At 42.5% G+C, this 18,014-nt stretch overlaps 3 protein-coding genes across 13 annotated transcripts in view; 2 read left to right on the top strand and 1 right to left on the bottom strand.

Annotated features, from left to right (window-relative positions):
• TPRKB (TP53RK binding protein) overlaps positions 1-3,853 on the top strand; it is a 6,978-nt gene extending 3,125 nt beyond the window's left edge. For all 5 annotated transcript variants that reach the window (XM_010829747.1, XM_010829746.1, XM_010829745.1 and 2 more), the window contains exons 3-5: positions 796-918; positions 2,209-2,385; positions 3,093-3,853. In XM_010829747.1, the coding sequence (XP_010828049.1) occupies positions 796-918; positions 2,209-2,385; positions 3,093-3,179 (387 nt within the window). In that variant the 3' untranslated portion in view covers positions 3,180-3,853. The remainder of the gene's footprint in view (positions 1-795; positions 919-2,208; positions 2,386-3,092) is intronic.
• A 5,867-nt stretch (positions 3,854-9,720) lies between these two features.
• Positions 9,721-12,123, top strand: LOC104980907 (N-acetyltransferase 8-like). The gene is given in 3 exon segments (XM_010829750.1): positions 9,721-9,773; positions 10,572-10,707; positions 10,710-12,123. Coding segments are annotated over 2 exon segments (714 nt in total). The 5' UTR covers positions 9,721-9,773; positions 10,572-10,613; the 3' UTR covers positions 11,330-12,123.
• A 47-nt stretch (positions 12,124-12,170) lies between these two features.
• Positions 12,171-18,014, bottom strand: part of ALMS1 (Alstrom syndrome 1) — a 186,828-nt gene continuing 180,984 nt past the window's right edge. For all 7 annotated transcript variants that reach the window (XM_010829757.1, XM_010829756.1, XM_010829760.1 and 4 more), the window contains 3 exons: positions 16,764-16,827; positions 13,721-13,820; positions 12,171-12,524 (listed from right to left, as the gene is read on the bottom strand). In XM_010829757.1, the coding sequence (XP_010828059.1) occupies positions 12,480-12,524; positions 13,721-13,820; positions 16,764-16,827 (209 nt within the window). In that variant the 3' untranslated portion in view covers positions 12,171-12,479. The remainder of the gene's footprint in view (positions 12,525-13,720; positions 13,821-16,763; positions 16,828-18,014) is intronic.

Below are 18,014 nucleotides of genomic sequence, written 5' to 3' on the forward strand. Positions count from 1 at the left end.
GAATCCCAGGGATGGGGGAGCCTGGTGGGCTGCCGTCTATGAGGTCACACAGAGTCGGACACGACTGAAGCGACTTAGTGGCAGCAGAAGCCAGGTGCTGAGCCCCGCCCTAGGAGACATGAAAGGTGGTCTCCCTCTGATATGATGGCTGATGCCTAGATATCCATCTTCTTGTGTGACCTAGAAAATCTCTGTAAAGGAGGCATTGTACAGTGGTAGAATCACCAGGACTTAAATCCAAGTTATGCCATTTTATTACAACTTTGAGCATGTGGTAGCCAGCCTTTATACAGTGCTTATTTGGTAAGTTCTTTGTATATACTGCTAACTCACTTAATCTTTACAACAACTCTATGAAGCTGTGAGATGATTATCTGCTTCTAAAAGATAAAATGCTAAGGAATTTGCCCAGGTTCCCTTGGTGGTAACTGGCAGAGCTGAAATTCCAACCCATTCTTTGCCTTGGTTTCCTCATTTATTGCACATGAAAATAATAGAAGATATCAAATAGGGTACTTTTGAGTAGAATAGAAAATAAAGTTTAAATGTTGAGTATATGGCCTTTCCCATAATAATGGTCCTCAATAAGTTGTTTTAAAACTTTTTGTGTCTTAATTGCCTGCAGCTGTAAAATTCTGTGATTTTTTTTAACACCTAGGCCCTTGAGATTTTGACAATTTTGAAAATATAGAAATTGTGATGAAGTAAAACAGCCTGACCCTGGAGGGTACAGGGCATTATTCTTCAGAGTACTCCAGATTCTTTGTGTGTAATGTTTTCTGTTCTCTTTGGTAGATTGTTGATCCATTTCAGATAATTATGGCCGCAAACAAAGCAGTTCACCTCTACAAGCTGGGGAAAATGAAGACCAGAACTCTATCTGCTGAAGTTATTTTCAATCTTTCCCCAAATAACAATGTAATTAGTATGGAATATATACTTTCTTTATATCCGTTGACCTTGTCATGGTAGCCTGTGTGTGACTCAGTGTTGGGTTGGAGCCTGTTGCTAGTAACAAACCAAAATAACAGTGAAGAGTGAGTGCTGGACAGAGAGTTGCAGTTTAGCATTGCCTCCTACTAGACAAGTAAGCTTTGGAGTCACTCACATGAAATTTAGCTAAATTGAGTGAGGATAGTTTTATTTGTCCTTCCTGACATACAGAGTCAGGAAAATGCTGTTTAAATCTCATGATAAAAAATTAGGTGTGGGTATTTGTGTGTTACCATGCGCATCTTTCGTTCTCCCTATAAACTCTTTGAGGATAGAACCACGCCTTTTCCATATACTGGAAGGCTGCTGGTACCTAGACTAGCTCTTAACACATGCTCATACACGTGGTACACAGGAAGAGTTTGTGTTTGAGATACTGATAGTAATCAAAGTTTTTGAGTTAAAAACATTCCACCTGCGCATATTTTTTAAAAAACCAACTAATTTTGCTGACGAAGTTTAATTATTACTACTACTAAACACAATCAAGTACTGCCATGGAGAGAAAGGTTAGGAAACCTGTGGCATGGTTTAAAATACAGATGTTTGAAAAATCTATAAAATGTGTAGTAATAGAATTCTCCAGTATCTTGGGGAAAATTATTGGGTAATTGTTTCTTTGAGATTGCTGAAATAACTCAAGAGACTGCAGTTCATAAACACGTGTTGAGCTTGTCCCTGTTCCAGTCTAGGGTCAGAAATGTTCCCAAGAAAGGCAGATGAACAAGACAAAGTTCAAGTGCCCTAAGTTAATTGATATAATGGAATAATAATGCAAATCTGTGGGAACAAAGAAGCAATTCATTCTATAAGGAGGAAAGTGCTAAAGGAGTAACATTTGAGCTGGACCCTTGAAAGATGAAGGCAGTCCAGGAGGAGGACAAAGTGCATGCACAGGCAAGAAAAGTAGGAAAGGATGGGAGCTCCACAGCCCCACTGGCTGGAGGGCAGGAGGGCGCGGCGAGAGTCACTGGGTCCAGGGGAGGGTCATTGGTGCATCAAAGTCCAGGCTTGATGCTGTGGGAATGAGGTGCAGCTTTGAGCAGGGAGTACTCCAGAGGCAGAGGTGGTAGAGATTAGGAAGGACATTGCAAGACTGTAGGCAGAGAGAACCACTAGGATGTGAAAAATGAGAATCTGACCAGGAAAGGCTGCAAATGGGGAGAGGTTTCAGATGTTGAGACTACTGATTTTATTGTCTTTTTCACCCCTTAGATTTCAGAAGCCTTGAAAAAATTTGGTATCTCAGCAAATGATACTTCAATTCTGATTGCTTATATTGAAGAGGGTGAAAAACAAATAAATCAAGAACACCTAATATCTCAGGTAGAAGGTCATCAGGTTCCTCTGAAAAATCTCCCTGAAATAACAAATATTACAGAAGTCAAAAAGGTTTGTAAACCCATATTTTTAGAAAGAGCATGATAGATGTGGAATAATACTGTTTGCTTATTGATCACCAATGCTTCTATATTGTTTTAACTTTTAAGAAAGGTTAATAAGACTCTGATGCTGGGAGGGATTGGGGGCAGGAGGAGAAGGGGACGACAGAGGATGAGATGGCTGGATGGCATCACTGACCTCGATGGACGTGAGTCTGGGTGAACTCCAGGAGTTGGTGATGGACAGGGAGGCCTGGCGTGCTGCGATTCATGGGGTCGCAAAGAGTCGGACACGACTGAGCAACTGAACTGAACTGAACTGAAAAATGATTAGACATGCAAAGAAATGCAGATTTATGTAAGATATAATTAGAAACTTAGTTGGTAAAGACATTCTTTTAAAAAGAATAGATAACTTTAGATATCAAGCTTACATTTGAAATATAAAATATAGTATGAAGTTAATGTCTAGATGTGTGCTTTTAAAATTGGTACAAATGTTTTGATGTTTAGAGAGTTATCACTATAACTGCAGTTGAAACTTTTGACATAAGTGATGAGTTGCTGTCTACTTTGCATACCTTAATCACATTGTGATTCCATCCCATTATCCCAATAATTGAGTAATAAATTAGGTCACATATATGTATTTGTATAATGGAAATTAGTAGTGCATGAACATGTCAGCATGTCATAATCTGTCTTTTATGCTTACAGGTATATAAACTATCTTCACAAGAAGAAAGTATTGGAACATTATTGGATGGTATCATTTGTAGAATGTCAACAAAAGATGTTTTGTGAAATGACAGAAATATTAAAAAATTTTCAGCTTTTATACAAAACATTCATTGTTTTTCCTAGATCATAAAATCTATTATGTTGTAGAAAGTTTTAAAACACAGAATGGTAACAAAGGAAAGGAAAAAAAAAACACTCCTGGTCCTACCTTTTCATATTTTAAAAGATTATCACGGTTATTGTTGTTATTGTCTTTTGTTTCTGTCCAGATATATTTTATTTTTATATAATTGGAATAATTGCAAACATTTATTGAATGTCTACAAGATACTAGGTTCTTATCTAAATGACTGTATATCCATCAACTTACACCCTTGCACTTAATTCTGGCTACTCCACCATCACCGTTCCAAGCCTCCTGGTTCCAAGTTTTTGTAGCAAGAATTCATTTAATTATCACAGCATCATATGAAGTACATTACTCCCATTAAAAGGTTGTACAAATAATAATGTGCGCAAGGTCACACAGCTAAAAATCGTGTGTTATAAATGGTTTGGGATTTTTTTTTTTCATATTTTGTCTTAAAATATGGTTGTGTCAGTCAAGATAGAGTAGGTTACAGGCCGTATGTTCATGTTTTGCTAAGTTTGCTTGTTCTTAGTCTTTTCTATGCATGGGCAAACACTTCTGAAATATTTGAAAGTAAATTGCAGCCCTTGGGGCACTTCACCCCCCATTGTATTTAGTTGTCATGTCTCTCTCAATTATTTTTTAATTGAAGGAGAATTGCTTTACAGAATTTTGTTGGTTTCTGTCATATCAACAGTCATGTCTCTTTTAAAGCCTCCTTTAATCTAGAACTATTTTTTTTTTAAAGGTGATGTTGACAGTTTTTGAAGAGTACCCCAGATGTCTTTCAGAATTTCGGAATGAGTTTGTTCGTGATTCAAGTCAGTTTAAATATTTTGGAGAATGATACGTAGATTTTGTGTCCTTTCAATTTTACATCATTGGGAGGCACATAGCGTCACCTGGCCTCATCACTTGTGGTACAGTTTGGTCGCTTCGTTAAGGTGGTACCCCAGACTTCTCCAATATGAAGGCATCTTTTCTCCTGAAGCTTAGGGAGAAGTCAAAGCTGCCCTAAAGCTCAAAGTGCCTGTAGCCAGGATTAAAACTCCAAGTGACCCCTGATTCTGTGCTCCTAATGATTCCACACAGCCATCACTATCAAACATGTTCTTTGTAAAAGTGAAACTTCACATATATAATTCTATTTTTATATATTAACATTGCTTTCAATTGTTCCTTTTGCTTTTGCAAGTAAATCTCTGTACACATCTTTTTCTGTAGGATAGCTTCCCTGAAGTGGAATTACTGGGGAAGAGGATATGGATTTTTAATACCAGAACGGCGCCACTTCACACTTGTAAGAGCAGTGCACAAGTGTGCCAGTCTCAGCACTCACCAACAATGCCTTTAAACTTCTCAACATTTTCGCCATTTTGAAATGTCAGACTACTGGTGAAGCTGAACTATGTTTATTTGTTATGAAGTGTTTTGAAAGGGTTTATACCTGTAACTATATAGATTTTTTTTTAACTCTATGAGCCTTTGGGTGAAGAAGGAAAAAGAAGTAATGCCATTTCCTGGGAAAAAAGTTAACATAAGGTCCACAAGCTTTTTCTCTTAAGAAAGTTGGGCCAATTTAGGAATAATGTTCTCTTTCTTCTTAAATTAACCAGTTTGCTTCAGAGCTTAAACGCTTCCCCAGCAAAAGCAACCAGTGATTATAGGGCCTTTGATGCTGGAAGAGAAGGGATGCAGTGTGGCAGGCCACCCTCAGTTGGCTCCTTGGTCAAGGGTTACAGGGTTATCAAGGGATACTAAGGCTGTTAGCCAGCTGTCGCTAGGATAACATGAGGAAAGGCGGCTCTGTCACCCAGGCAATCGTTGCTCCCCATCTCCCCTGTCTTGGGAACAAGGAAAGCTGCTACGAGTGGCAGAATCTTTAATCCCCTGCCCTTCTCCCCACCTCACACGGGAAAACCACAAGAACACACCTAAGCACTGCGCCTTCTTTTTAGAAGGAGCCCTGGGGCTCGCAGACTTTTTCAGGCCACCTGCTGCAATTCTCATTTTCGCTTTTTCCTTTGATGACCTTTCTGCTTGTCTGGAAACCTGGAACCTGTGCTAGGGCTGCGGCTGCTTCTCTGCACCTGGTTTTGTTTTGCTGACTGCTGTGCTATCTGCACTCCGTGTTACAAAACTGAGTAAAGCACAGCTCTCTAGGTGATTGGTCTCAGGATGAACCAAGTTTGTGTTTTCATAATCCTCTGTGCCAGTTATATGCCATTGTTCCCTCCAGCTCACTCTTCATCCTTCTCCACTTCTCTCTGCCCTGGACGCTGACTTACCATGTATGTCCTCCCTTCCCCTTGGATTCTGCTTGGGTTTGGCCAGTGTGTGGGGTGGAGAGGCTAGCAGGAGGATGAGGCCAAAGGTATTTCTTTTCCTGGCCCCTCACTGCAAGGATCCCTAGGCTAGCTTTGGCTTTGGACCTCTCAGGGTGGTCCTTGCTACTCAACTTCTGGGTCAGGGTCCTGTCCCCTCACCCTCCTGCCTCACTTCAGGCCTCTTGAGCATTAACATACCTGGTTCCCCTTTACCCACCCACACCTTCATAATTAGGCCCTTTGGTGATCTATATAAAATGAGCTTGGGTTATCCTAGTTTGAGTGTTGGGGCCTGATAATGCCTCCCTTTCGTTAAAAGGTTAGATTAGCAGTATTTGTATAGAGCTGGATCATTGTTCCAGTATTTCTGAACATCTTGCCAAGGAGTGACCTATCGGACCACTTTCTTTCCTCTTGAAACAATTTGCTGTTACTTCCTCTCACTCATGTCCTTTAAGTTATGAGTGCTCAGTGGGAATCCAGGGCACTGACCTGAGGCTGGCTTACTGGGAACCCTGATGAAGAGATCAGGGGAGATGATGTTCTTTCCAGGACAGTTTCCTCCTCTGAGACTTCCAAAACATGACACCACTTGATTGTCGGACTTCCAGTTCATTGACCCAATTCTGGGCTTAGCTGGTCTAACAGGCAAGTGTTCTTCATAAATGCAAGCATAGGGTTTCATTGACATGCTGCTCTCAAGTCCCACAACTCTGAGAATAACAGTGATTTCAAAAATATAACTACCTATTATAATCAGGTTCCTATGGGTAATAGAAAAATTAAATAATTTATCAGGTCACTAGTAACTGTTTAACTGTTAATAAGTTAGCAGTTTTTAGCAAGTAACAAATTAACAGCAATATAAGTGCTGGATGAGAAGTGCAAAGTCTTCAAAGGAGGGAGCGGATACAAGATCCATCTGGTTGTCAGGGGTCAGAAATCTTGATGGAGGAGGTAGCACTGAGCTCGACCTTGACCCTTAGTCACATACTGGATCTGGGTCAGTATGGCCTGAACGTAGGCGCGTGATGAGGCTTAGAGGTGAATCTTGCATCCCAGCAGACAGCTGTTTCTGTTGGCATACAGAGCTTTATACTAATTAATAATTCAAACACTTGTCAGATACCTGTCTTTTGGGGTCAGCATGTGGTACTGAAAAAGCAAAATGTTCAGGCCTTCGAGTCAAAACTGCCAAGGCTTGGGTGCCACTCTCTTGGGTAGGAGATCTCAGGCTTGTGAGCCTCGGTTTCACATTTGTAAAATGGAAGCAATATGAGCCTTAGCTCTTAGATGGTTGTGAATGTCAAATAGTACAGCACAGGAAAAGTGCTTTCTCACAGAGCCAGGTATCTAATATCTCAGCAAGTGACAGCTGTCTGTGTGTACCGGGCATAATACTGAGGCATACAGTAGAGTAAGACACTGCTGCCGGGGGAGTAAAACTTAGGACAGCAGTTTGGCAGTGCCTCCAGCTGTTAAAGTGGAGTTACCATATGACCCAGCAATTGCACTCCTGGATATATACCAGAGGAACTGAAAACACGTGTTGAAACAACCACTTGTGCAGAATATTCACAGCAACACTATTCACAACAGCCAGAATGTGGAAACAAGTGTCCACCAGCGGATGACTGGATAAACAAATGGTCTATCCTTTCCATGGAACATTATTCAGCCATAAAAAGCAATGAAGCACTGATGCCTGCTAGGACATGGGTGAACTTTGAGAACCAAAGTGAAAGAAGCTAAAGATAAAAGTTCGCATATCGTGTGATTCCATTTAAATGAAACATCCAGAATAGGTACGTCCAAAGAGACAGCAGGCTAGTGGTTGCCAGGGGTGCAAGAGGGGTGGAAATGGAGTGACTACCCACCGACTAAGGGGTTTCATTCTGGGGTGATGAAAATGCTTCAGAACAAGACCGAAGTGGTGGTTATACAACATTGTGAATGTCCTAAGTACCACTGAGTTGTACAAATGTGAATGGTTAATTGAAAATACTAGAATAACACACCTGCCTTACCTTCAGGAATTCACAATCTTCGATGGGTCTGTTTAGACTGACTCTCAAGAGTTGGCTGAAGTACATTTGCAGCAATATAAATGGACCTAGAGAATATCATGCTAAGTGAAGAAAGTCAGAGAAGGATAAATACCATATGAGACCACTGGTATGTGTATCTAAAATAGGACACAAATGAACTCATCCACAGAACAGAAACAGAATCAGACTTGGAGAATAAACTGTGGTTGCTATGCGGGAGAGGGAGGCAGTGGGGATTTGGAATTAGCAGGTGCAAGTTATCATACACAGAATGGATAAACAACAAGGTCCTACCGTATAGCACAGGGAACTGTATTCAATATCCAGTGATAAACCACAATGGAGAATAGGAAGAAGAATGTATATATATGTATAACTGAGTCACTTTGCTGTGCAGCAGAAATTAACACACTCTAATTCAATAAATGTTTTTAAAAAAGGAGTTGGCTGAGGCAGAGACAGGTAGATTCCCAGGCCTGTTTCATCATTTGAAAGCAGGGTCAAGAGCCTGCAATGTGCTGGTTTCCAGACTGGTATCTCTTACACAGAGAATTACCCATAATTCCTCTACCCAGACATAAATGCTGCCAATGTTTGGTGTAACCATTCAAGACTTTTCTTTCTGCATGCTTGTGAATATAAATTATTAGTTATATTTTTTCAAAAATGAATGAAAACATAGTTTTATCATCTTTTATAGCTTGACAATTATATTCTGACAATTATTTTTCATGTCAATAAATCCTCATGATCATCATTGATGACTCAGGAAGGTTAAAAAGCCTAAATATAAACCAAGGTCACTGGGTTGAGGAAGCCACAGAAGTTGGTGAGAATACAGGAAAGAGAGGGTAGGGACAGACAGGGCTTCTGGCCCCTCAGCTTGACCACTAGGATCTGATTGGTTAATATTAGAGACTCATGAGGGTTACTCAGCTATACTCTGGAGCCTTCTATTCTCTTTTGGTTCCTTGTTCAAATTTTGCTTAACATTGAAATGTTATAAATGGCACCTTTGCAGTGATCTCTTTCACAAGTCTGGTCTCTGGAGCATCCTCCTAGTTGCTCTTGCCAGAAACCTAGCTGTCATCTCTGACCCCTTCTTCATCCTCAGATTAGCATTAACTTGTCATTTCTGTTCCCCAAAGATACTTCCAAGAGGGCCAGTTTCCATCCATGGCCCCATTCTGGTCCAAGTTACTGCTTTCTCTTGTAGGATCCCCACTAGCCTAGATGGCTCCTTTGTGAACAAAGAACAAGGCACCCCCTCAACACTGACACAACCTGCTGGACACACAGCTCAGTGGGCAGTGACACCTTTGAGCAAAATAAGAAAAAGATGCCTTTTCCTTTGGTCAGACTCAGCTCTGTGCCAGGGCTCATGGATTGTAGTTCCCACAAGCCTTCCTTGACAAGGTGATCTTGTAAAGTGAGCACCTGTGTATCTGTATCCAGAGGCCCTTCTGCTTGGACCGCTGCACTAGCCTCTGGGGGGCAGGGGGATATAGACTTCTATTCCGGGTCCTTTCAGTCCATTTTCCACAGGTCGCCAGAATCACACACACATATCACACAACTCACCGCTACCTCTGGTTATGTTACGCCCCAGCTAAAAGAACAGCAGCGGGCTCCTGATGTTCTTAAAACAGAGCCCAAACTTTGTAACCTGTATGATATGCCCTGCATGGCCTCACCCAGCTGTGAAGGACCTTATGTACTGATCCAGCAGAACTGGACTCTGGCCTGTGATGACAGAGTGCAGGGTGAGGGGCGAATGCTCCAGGGTCATAGCAGGTGTACGGTGGGGCCAAGCATGGACATCAGAGAGCACCAAGGTGCCAGGTGAACTGCCATGGTTGGGGGTGTAGGCCAGCCACAAGGGCAAGGACCCCTGAGCTGTTCCAAACCCTGCGTGACCCCTCCAGGCTAATTCCCCAGAGTTCAGAGAACCAAGAATGGGCTTCGTGCTCTATCATGGCCCAGCTCCTTGAGCTTGGGCTTTATGATTAACAAATATTCAGAAGCCAGCCAATGAGGACCCGGGCCCCAGAAGTAGGACAGGCCCTGCAGTCTCTCCTGGATGCCAGTCGGATGCTGAGGACAGAGGCCAGGCAGAGGCTGCCCTGGACACTCCAGGCTCTTGTGACAGCAGGTGAGAGGACATGGGTGGAAGGACTGCTCTCGGGTGTGGCCTGGAGCTCCGGACTCGCCTGGCCTTCAAGGCTGGACCGCTTTTGGCGTTACGCCTCATGCCCCCTCAGCAGCCTGAGAATCTGCAATCAAGGGGGAAGGAACATTTGCTGTTTCCAAGTACTTGGAAACACAGGCTTCCCTCAGTGTATGGGCCCTGAGAGAGGGACCAAGAGGAGGACGCATGCGTGGCTGCTGCAGGGAGCGCCAGTGTATGGAGAAACTGAGACGAGGGCTAGGGAACGGGGAAAGACGGGAGGGCACTTTACAATCAGAGCTTTGTTTATGCTATTTCATTAAACCCTCTGAACAACTTCTGAAGGCAGATTCTTAGGGATTATATAACATGCCCAAGATCATGCATGAAGCCATGATCAAATGCAGGTCTTTTGGACTCTACACCTTCTCCCAGTGGCTGTGGCCTACTTCCTCTTGGGTAGAAGCAGAGACACATCTTTGAGCAGGGTCTTCCTGGTTCTGGTAAGTGGGCCACTCACATGGCTTCCTCTTTGCCCCAGGGCTGCTGGGCAAGCATAAAGGGGCACCTAGGTCTTTCCTGGTGGCTCAGATGGTAAAGCATCTGCCTGCAATGCAGGAGACCTGGGTTCAATCCCTGGGTTGGGAAGATCCCCTGGAGAAGGAAATGGCAACCCACTCCAGTATCCTTGCCTGGAGAATCCCATGGACAGAGGATCGATAGGCTACAGTCCATGGGGCCGCAGAGTCGGACACGACTGAGCGACTTCACTTTCACTTTCAGGTCTCTCTTGAACTTCGAGATCCAGACAACCAGAAGTCTTCTATGGCTCCTTATCACATCCGCAAATACCAGGATAATGACCGCAAATGGGTCATAGACTTGTTCTCTAAGGCGATGGCTGAGCACATTCCTACCACATCCTGAAGCTGCCCCAAACCCTTGTGCTCTTGCTTGGGGGACCCCTTGCCCTATTCCTAGTCTCTGGCTCCTGGGTCCTGGCCTTCGTGGCCAGCCTCGCCCTCTTTGCTGCCCTGAGGTTCCTTGCCAAATACCCCTGGAAGCAGTTTAAAGTCATGTCTTTGCACACAGACTTGTCTGACATCACTAAATCTTACTTCAGTGACAGTGGCTCCTGCTTCTGGGTGGCTGAGTCTAAGGGACAGGTGGTAGGCATAGTGGGAGCACTGCCTGTTAAGAAACCCATCCTGCAGAAGAAGCAGTTGGAGCTGCTTCACCTATGTGTGGCCCCTGAGCACCGAGGTCAAGGGATAGCCAAAGCCCTGGTCAGGACTCTCCTCACATTTGCACGAGACCAGGGCTATGGTGAAGTGGTCCTTACCACCAGCTTGCTGCAGCACTCTGCCCAGGCCCTTTACCAGCACCTTGGCTTCCAGAAGACGAGCCAGTTTTTCTTATCCACAAGCTGGAGGCTAATTTCTATCTCTCAAATTTCAATTTACCTACTGCCTCCCCTCTGCTCAGGTCTCTCAGGCACTGGAGCAGGGAGGGGGCCTGTGATCTGTTTTCTAGCAGATTAGTCAGGAGGACTCTTCTCTGCTGCAGAAACAGGCAGCCCCTGAAGTCTCAGTGTGATGGCAGGGTAAAAACTTATTGCTCGTTTGCGCAGGCACTGGTGGTGGGGTGGCTCTGCTCCATTCAGTCTTTTGGGATTGCTACTGTTTCATTTATCTAATGCCAACAGACTGTTGCGTGAAAAACTACCACAAAACAATAATAAACCTTTTTCTTTGGCTCATGAGTCTGTGGGTCAGCAGCTTAGGCTGGGTTTCCCCTTTGGTGTCCAGGTGTCATGCTGGGGACCCTCCCCACTTTCAGTGAACAGAAATGCAAAATCATATGAAGAGGGCGTGGAGAAGGCGTGTGAGAAGAATCCACATGAGAAGGACTGGGGCCAATGATGCCGTCAATCTGTCATGGTCCCCAAGGTCTCTGCTGAACGGGAGAAGGCAGCCAGTGACAGGACTAGACCTAGAAGTGGCACCACCTGCGGCTCACTGGCCAGGACCAGGTCGTGATTTAAATCCAGCTACTGCTGTCTCCTGAGCTGTGCCTCTAAAAGCTAGCGGCCCTGAGGGAAGTTGGAGTGAGGCTAGGATGTGGCTCTGGACCCAAGGTGCCTGTGTCTGCCGAGTCTCTCTGGCTACTCAATGGCTACCTAAGCAGACACTGTCTCCACAGAATCAACAAAAGGGCTCTCACTACATTACATGGCATTTCTAAAGAAAGACCACATTTTATCTAACAGCCCATTTCCCTTGACTGGCACTTTTAGACTGAAGTCTCCCACACACCCCTGGAAACACTGCATAGCTCCTGGCACCTCTCCAGATGGAAAATAAAAAACCTTCTGCTGCTTGCTTTACTATGAGTCATCAGAAGTTATTTATTTTCTATAAAAACACATACAAAAAGGGACTTACTCTTGGCTAGAAGTAAGGTAGTATCATTGTAACAAATATCCTTGTGGGTAAGGCCACTGTGGAGAAAGTACTGCTCCTAAACCATTAATAATCTTAGTCATTCTACCCAAGACTCTTTAGAAGGTAACTATTTCTACATTACACATGGACGACAAGCTTTATTAAACCAGACTCATAAAAGTAAGGATTACGTTCCTCCAAGCTGAAAAAATATAATTCCAAGGCGCTGAGGAAAATACTCTTTATTTCAGTCCCAAGGAACTTTTCTCCCCAAGAGTTGATTGGTCACTTTCTGTGGAAGAAAAGAAAGGGAAGAAAGAAGTTAGATATTCTTGCCATCAGAGGCAGACAGCCACTCCTCACCCTAGACGTGCTGCTGAAGAGACCAGTGTGGTTCTCCCAAACCTTATCTTTCCCAGCTTCAGAAGATATGGTAATTATAGTAAAAAAATACTTCCTCAAGTGTTTAGGAAAGACCTATCTACAGTCTGTTATAGTCTACACAGAAACATTACATTAATATAATCCTAACAGACTAATCCGTCCGTCAGTTCACACACAGCGCAAGGAGAAGCCTGGCCTCGGGACGCTGGCGCAGGAGCGCCCGCGCCTCGCACTTGAGGGAGCCCAGCCCGAGCCGCGGCGCACGCTCCAGGAGCAGCTCTCCAATCCCACACGGGTCTCGCACGAACTCGTCTCTTGGTTCCTGACTGTCAGAGTCCTCTGAGGGTGAAACAAGGGGGTTGGGAAAGAAATGAGAACACCTGAAGGACCTAGACCTTCAGGTCCATCTGCTTTCTCAAGGAATTAATTGGCAGCAAGTCCCCTGGCCTGTGAGGTTCTGGGACTTGTAGCACCATTGATTCTACTGGGGCTATGGGTAGGAAATGGTGGTGGCGTCAACGCCCCGCGTCCCCAAACTACCGACTTGTATGCTACGCTTGGACATTTTCCAATTTATCTGAAAAGCTCTAATGGTATATGATTTACCTATAAGGGACATAAAACTACCATTTGGGACTCAAATGAAAGCCCAACAATTCTGAAGGATGTGGGGATTTCCAGCATGGCATCTAAACGGACACCTAAGCATGAAATTTGGTTTCACTCCAAATGTGTCTGGAAGGTGACTTATTTATCTACTGAATAATTTTAAAAAATTAAAAAAATTTTTTTTTGGCCACACCACGCAGCATGCATGATCTTGGTCCCCAACCAGGGATTGAACCTGTGCCCCTACAGTGGGAGCACAGAGTCTCAAACACACTGGACCTCTAGCGAAGCCCCTGAAAGGAGCCGTTTTTAGATTTGCCTTTTTAGATCTTCAGATTTGAAATCTAGTTACACATGCTTTTGTCTTCTAAATTTCAGTGGTGGTACATGTATTTATTAGCTTAAGTTCACTCTCCAAATTCGGCTAATTCAAACAGGTCTCGATTTCTCTTTCCCCTGGTAAACCTCATCAATCCTGCTCTAGGACCGACTGACCTTTTTATACAGCTGGGCTCGCAGCCGGTACGACTTATATTCTGATCTCCTCTTTTCTTCTTCTCTCTTTTTCTGTACTTCAGGAAGCTGTTCATAAATCCTTAGAAATGGTACCGGTGGAAAGACAGAAAGCAGTGAGGTTACTGAGCACAGAGGCACACAATCACTTCTCCCCACATCTCCTAAGCTCTGCCACTCTCTAGGCACTCAGTCCCTCAGACAGGCTGTGGGCCTGTTGTGGGCCCAGCTTCCTGTTAGACACTTGGACATAAAGAACCCTGGCCTAGGGTGTTCAAGATCTGGGAAGAGATACAGATAAACAAAAACATAATAAAATCCTGATGATAGTGGTCACTTCTGGGAAAGGAGTGGAATAAAGGGTGCAGATGAACTTCTTGGCACTCTATATGCACAAATGTATGGTTTCAATATAACATAACGACTACGTATTACTACCATACTTCTAAAGATGAAAAATAACGCAAAAAAAGTACAATGGGTCATATCTACAAAATGCTACGCAGGGTTATAGGAAATGGAAAAAACTTATTCTGACGGAAGGAGGTCAATGAAGACGAAAAGGAATAAGTTTGAGGTGGGTCTTGAAGAAGTTAGGAGTAGAAAGGAGATGGGAGGAGAAGGGAGTGTTGGTAAGAATGGAGTCAAGGTTTCATGGAGACAGTGCAGGGGAAACAGATGGGGTGAAGGTCTCGTAGTCAAGTGAAAATCTTGGGCTCTGTCCATCACGGATTGGATGCCACTGATTTTAAAGAACCATGTTTTGAGGAACAGGATCAAAGATGCATTTGATATATACACTTTAATTGGAATAATCTAAATTTCCAACAAGAAAACAAATAAATTATGGACTATAATAAAATTATTACAAAGCACGAAATGTTTCAAATAGCTTTTACAATATGGGAAAACATTCACAATACTCACAATATAGTGTTAAGCAAAATAAAACAAGCTACAAACTTTTGTATATAGTATGATCAACCATTTGGGGAAAAAGAAGCACTGCATTGGCCAAAAAGTTCCTTCAGTTTTAAAGTGAGAATAAAAGACACGCTTTTCATTTTCACTAAGAACTTCGTTGAACAGTGTATTCACTGTTTTGTTCTACAATCTTCTGCCATTTTCCAGGCAACTTCATAATTCCATCCTCCCAAAACTTTATCTTTTTGAGCAAAGAACTGTTTCAGGTGCCTTTCACAGTCTTCCAGGGAATTGAGAAATTTTCCATTAATTTTATAAAGACCAGAATAAATGTAAATCTGAAGGTGCAATGTCTGGGGAATACGGCAGATGAATCAAAACTTCCCAGCCAAACTGTAACAGTTTTTTCTTGGTCAACAAAGAAACATGCAGTCTTGTGTTATTCTGATGAAAGATTATGTGTTTTGTGTTGACTGATTCAACAGAATTAGTCTGACTCACTTTTCCGCGAGTGTTGCTTTCAGTTGGTCTAATTGGGAGCAGCACTTGTTGGAATTCATTGTTTGGTTTTCGAGAAGCAGCTCACAGTAAAGGACTCCCTTCCGATCCCACCACATATACAACATCACCTTCTTTGGATGAAGATTGGACTTTGGTGTGGTTGGTGGTTCATTTTGCTTGCCCCATGATCACTTCCTTTCCATATTATAGTACAGTATCCACTTTTGATCACCCATCACAATTTGTTTTAAAAAACAGAATGTTTTTGTTATGTTTAATAGAGAATCACATGCAGAAATATGGTCAAGGAGGTTTTTTTCGCTTAACTTATGTGGAACCTAAACATCAAAGTGATTAACATAACCAAGCTGGTGCAAATGGTTTTTAAAGACTCAACATTTGATTTGGATATACTGAATACATTGGCTGTCTCTGCTGAGGTATAATGTTGATTGTTCTCAATGTCTCAATTTGATCAAGATCAACTTCAACTGATCAATCCCATCACCTGTGGAACTTCCAGCAAGAAATCTCCAGCATGAAATGAAACTTTGTAAACTACTTTTGATACATTCGATAAGTCACAGCACCTTCTCCATATATTGCACAAATCTTTTTCTGCACTTCAGCTGTGTTTTTATCCCTCTTGAAATAATAAAGTATAATATACTGAAAATTTACTTTTTCTTCCATCTTCAATATTAAAATGGATACACAAAAATTCACCAATTTTGATAAGTTTTAAAATGCATTCTGATATGACAGACAGTTGTCACAATACAACCTAACAAAACTGTTTTGAAAGAAGTTAAAGACAAGTAAGTGCTGCTAGAGCCATCTTCTGGAAAATACTGAATTTTTGCCAACCCACTATATGCACCTATGTAAACACAAATACTTTTTTTAAAAGACTACAAATGGTGGCAGTGTACACATGATTCTGAAACTTTATTTCAAGTTTCAAACTTTATTTAGCTACAAGCCTAATGTGCTGTATCTATCTCTTATTATATTGGATACAATTCCTAGAAAAAGAGCCCCAAATAAGTATTTACTTTTATTTCAAAATATTTTTATTTAAGTTTCTAACAAAAACAAGCCTGACTAAAACATAAAAATTCATGGCTGCTGCTGCTGCTAAGTCACTTCAGTCGTGTCCGACTGTGTGTGACCCCGTAGACGGCAGCCCACCAGGCTCCCCCGTCCCTGGGATTCTCCAGGCAAGAACACTGGAGTGGGTTGCCATTTCCTTCTCCAATGCACGAAAGTGAAAAGAGAAAGTGAAGTCGCTCAGTTGTCTCTGACTCTAGCGACCCCATGGACGGCAGCCTACCAGGCTCCTCCGTCCATGGGATTTTCCAGGCAAGAGTACTGGAGTGGGGTGTACACTCTTTGTATTTTTTATATATGAGGCATCCATACCATGATCTGCTAATTTTCATTTCCATTTTAGAACCATAAGTGAGAAACTGTTTTTATAGCTAATTTGCTCATAATGTTGTAACTAGAGCATAATGCCTTTATTCTGGGCCAAGCTATAGCTCCTGACCATTCGGGGCCTGATTTATACTTTTATAGTTACTTATTCTTTTGGCCTTACCGTTTAGACCTCTGAATCATTTCCTTCTTTCCAACCGGCCTCTTCTTTTGGGCTGCCAGGAAGCCTAAGCAAGAGAAGAGATTTCTTTAGTGGACTGTGCCATTTTTTCTTTGAAGTGAAGTATAGTTGATTTACAATATTATGTAAGTTTAAGGTGTACAACATAGTTATTCACAATTTTTAAAAACTATACCCCATTTATAGTTATAAAATATTGGCTCTATCCTCTGTGCTATACAATACCTTCCTGTAGCTTGCTTATGTCTGAATCCCCAGTCCCTATCTTGACCCTCTCCTCTTCCCTTTCCCCACTAGTATAACCACTAGTTTGTTCTCAATATCTGTGAGTCTGTTTCTTTTTTCTTATATTCTTTAGTTTGTTGTATTTTTTAGATTCCATATACAAGTGATATAATACAGTATTTGTCTGACTTAATTCACTAAGCATAATAACCTCCAGATTACTCCATGCTGTTCCAAATGGCAAAATTTGATTCATTTTTATGGTTGAGTATCAAGTGGTATCACCATACCACACCTAAAAACTGTGGACCTGTTTCCATACCAGACCCTGAGAGCTGGACATTTGACCTGATTTATCTGTGTTCATTTCAAAAGCACCTGGCCTTTGGCAGAGATGTTTTGCAGCTTTGCTTTGAGAGATACATGTTTTGAGAGATATATAGTGGTCAACTGCCCCAAACCATTTCTGACTTGACCACAAGAACAAGCCTGCGTGGATGCAACCTGGAAGTGTTCAAAAGTGACTTTTGCTTCATGCTAAGGTCTCTGTCCAAAGGGGGCATTTGTACTCTGCTAGGCATAAAGTTCCAAAGAATAGCAAGGAGAGATAAGAAAGCCTTCCTCATGATCAGTGCAAAGAAATAGAGGAAAACAATAGAGTGGGAAAGACTAGAGATCTCTTCGAGAAAAGTAGAGATACTAAGGGAACATTTCATGCAAAGACGGGCTCAATAAAGTACAGAAATGGTATGGAACTGACAGAAGCAGAAGATATTAAGAAGAGGTGGCAAGAATACACAGAAGAACTGTACAAAAAAGACCTTCATGACCCAGTTAATCACGATGGTGTGATCACTCACCTAGAGCCAGACATCCTGGAGTGTGAAGTCAAGTGGGCCTTAGAAACCATCACTACGAACAAAGCTAGTGGAGGGGATGGAATTCCACTTGAGCTATTTCAAATCCTAAAAGATGATGCTGTGAAAGTGCTGCAACTCAATATGTCAA

This window comes from Bison bison, unplaced genomic scaffold, assembly GCF_000754665.1.
Source record: "Bison bison bison isolate TAMUID 2011002044 unplaced genomic scaffold, Bison_UMD1.0 scf7180017864508, whole genome shotgun sequence".
Taxonomy (NCBI): domain Eukaryota; kingdom Metazoa; phylum Chordata; class Mammalia; order Artiodactyla; family Bovidae; genus Bison; species Bison bison.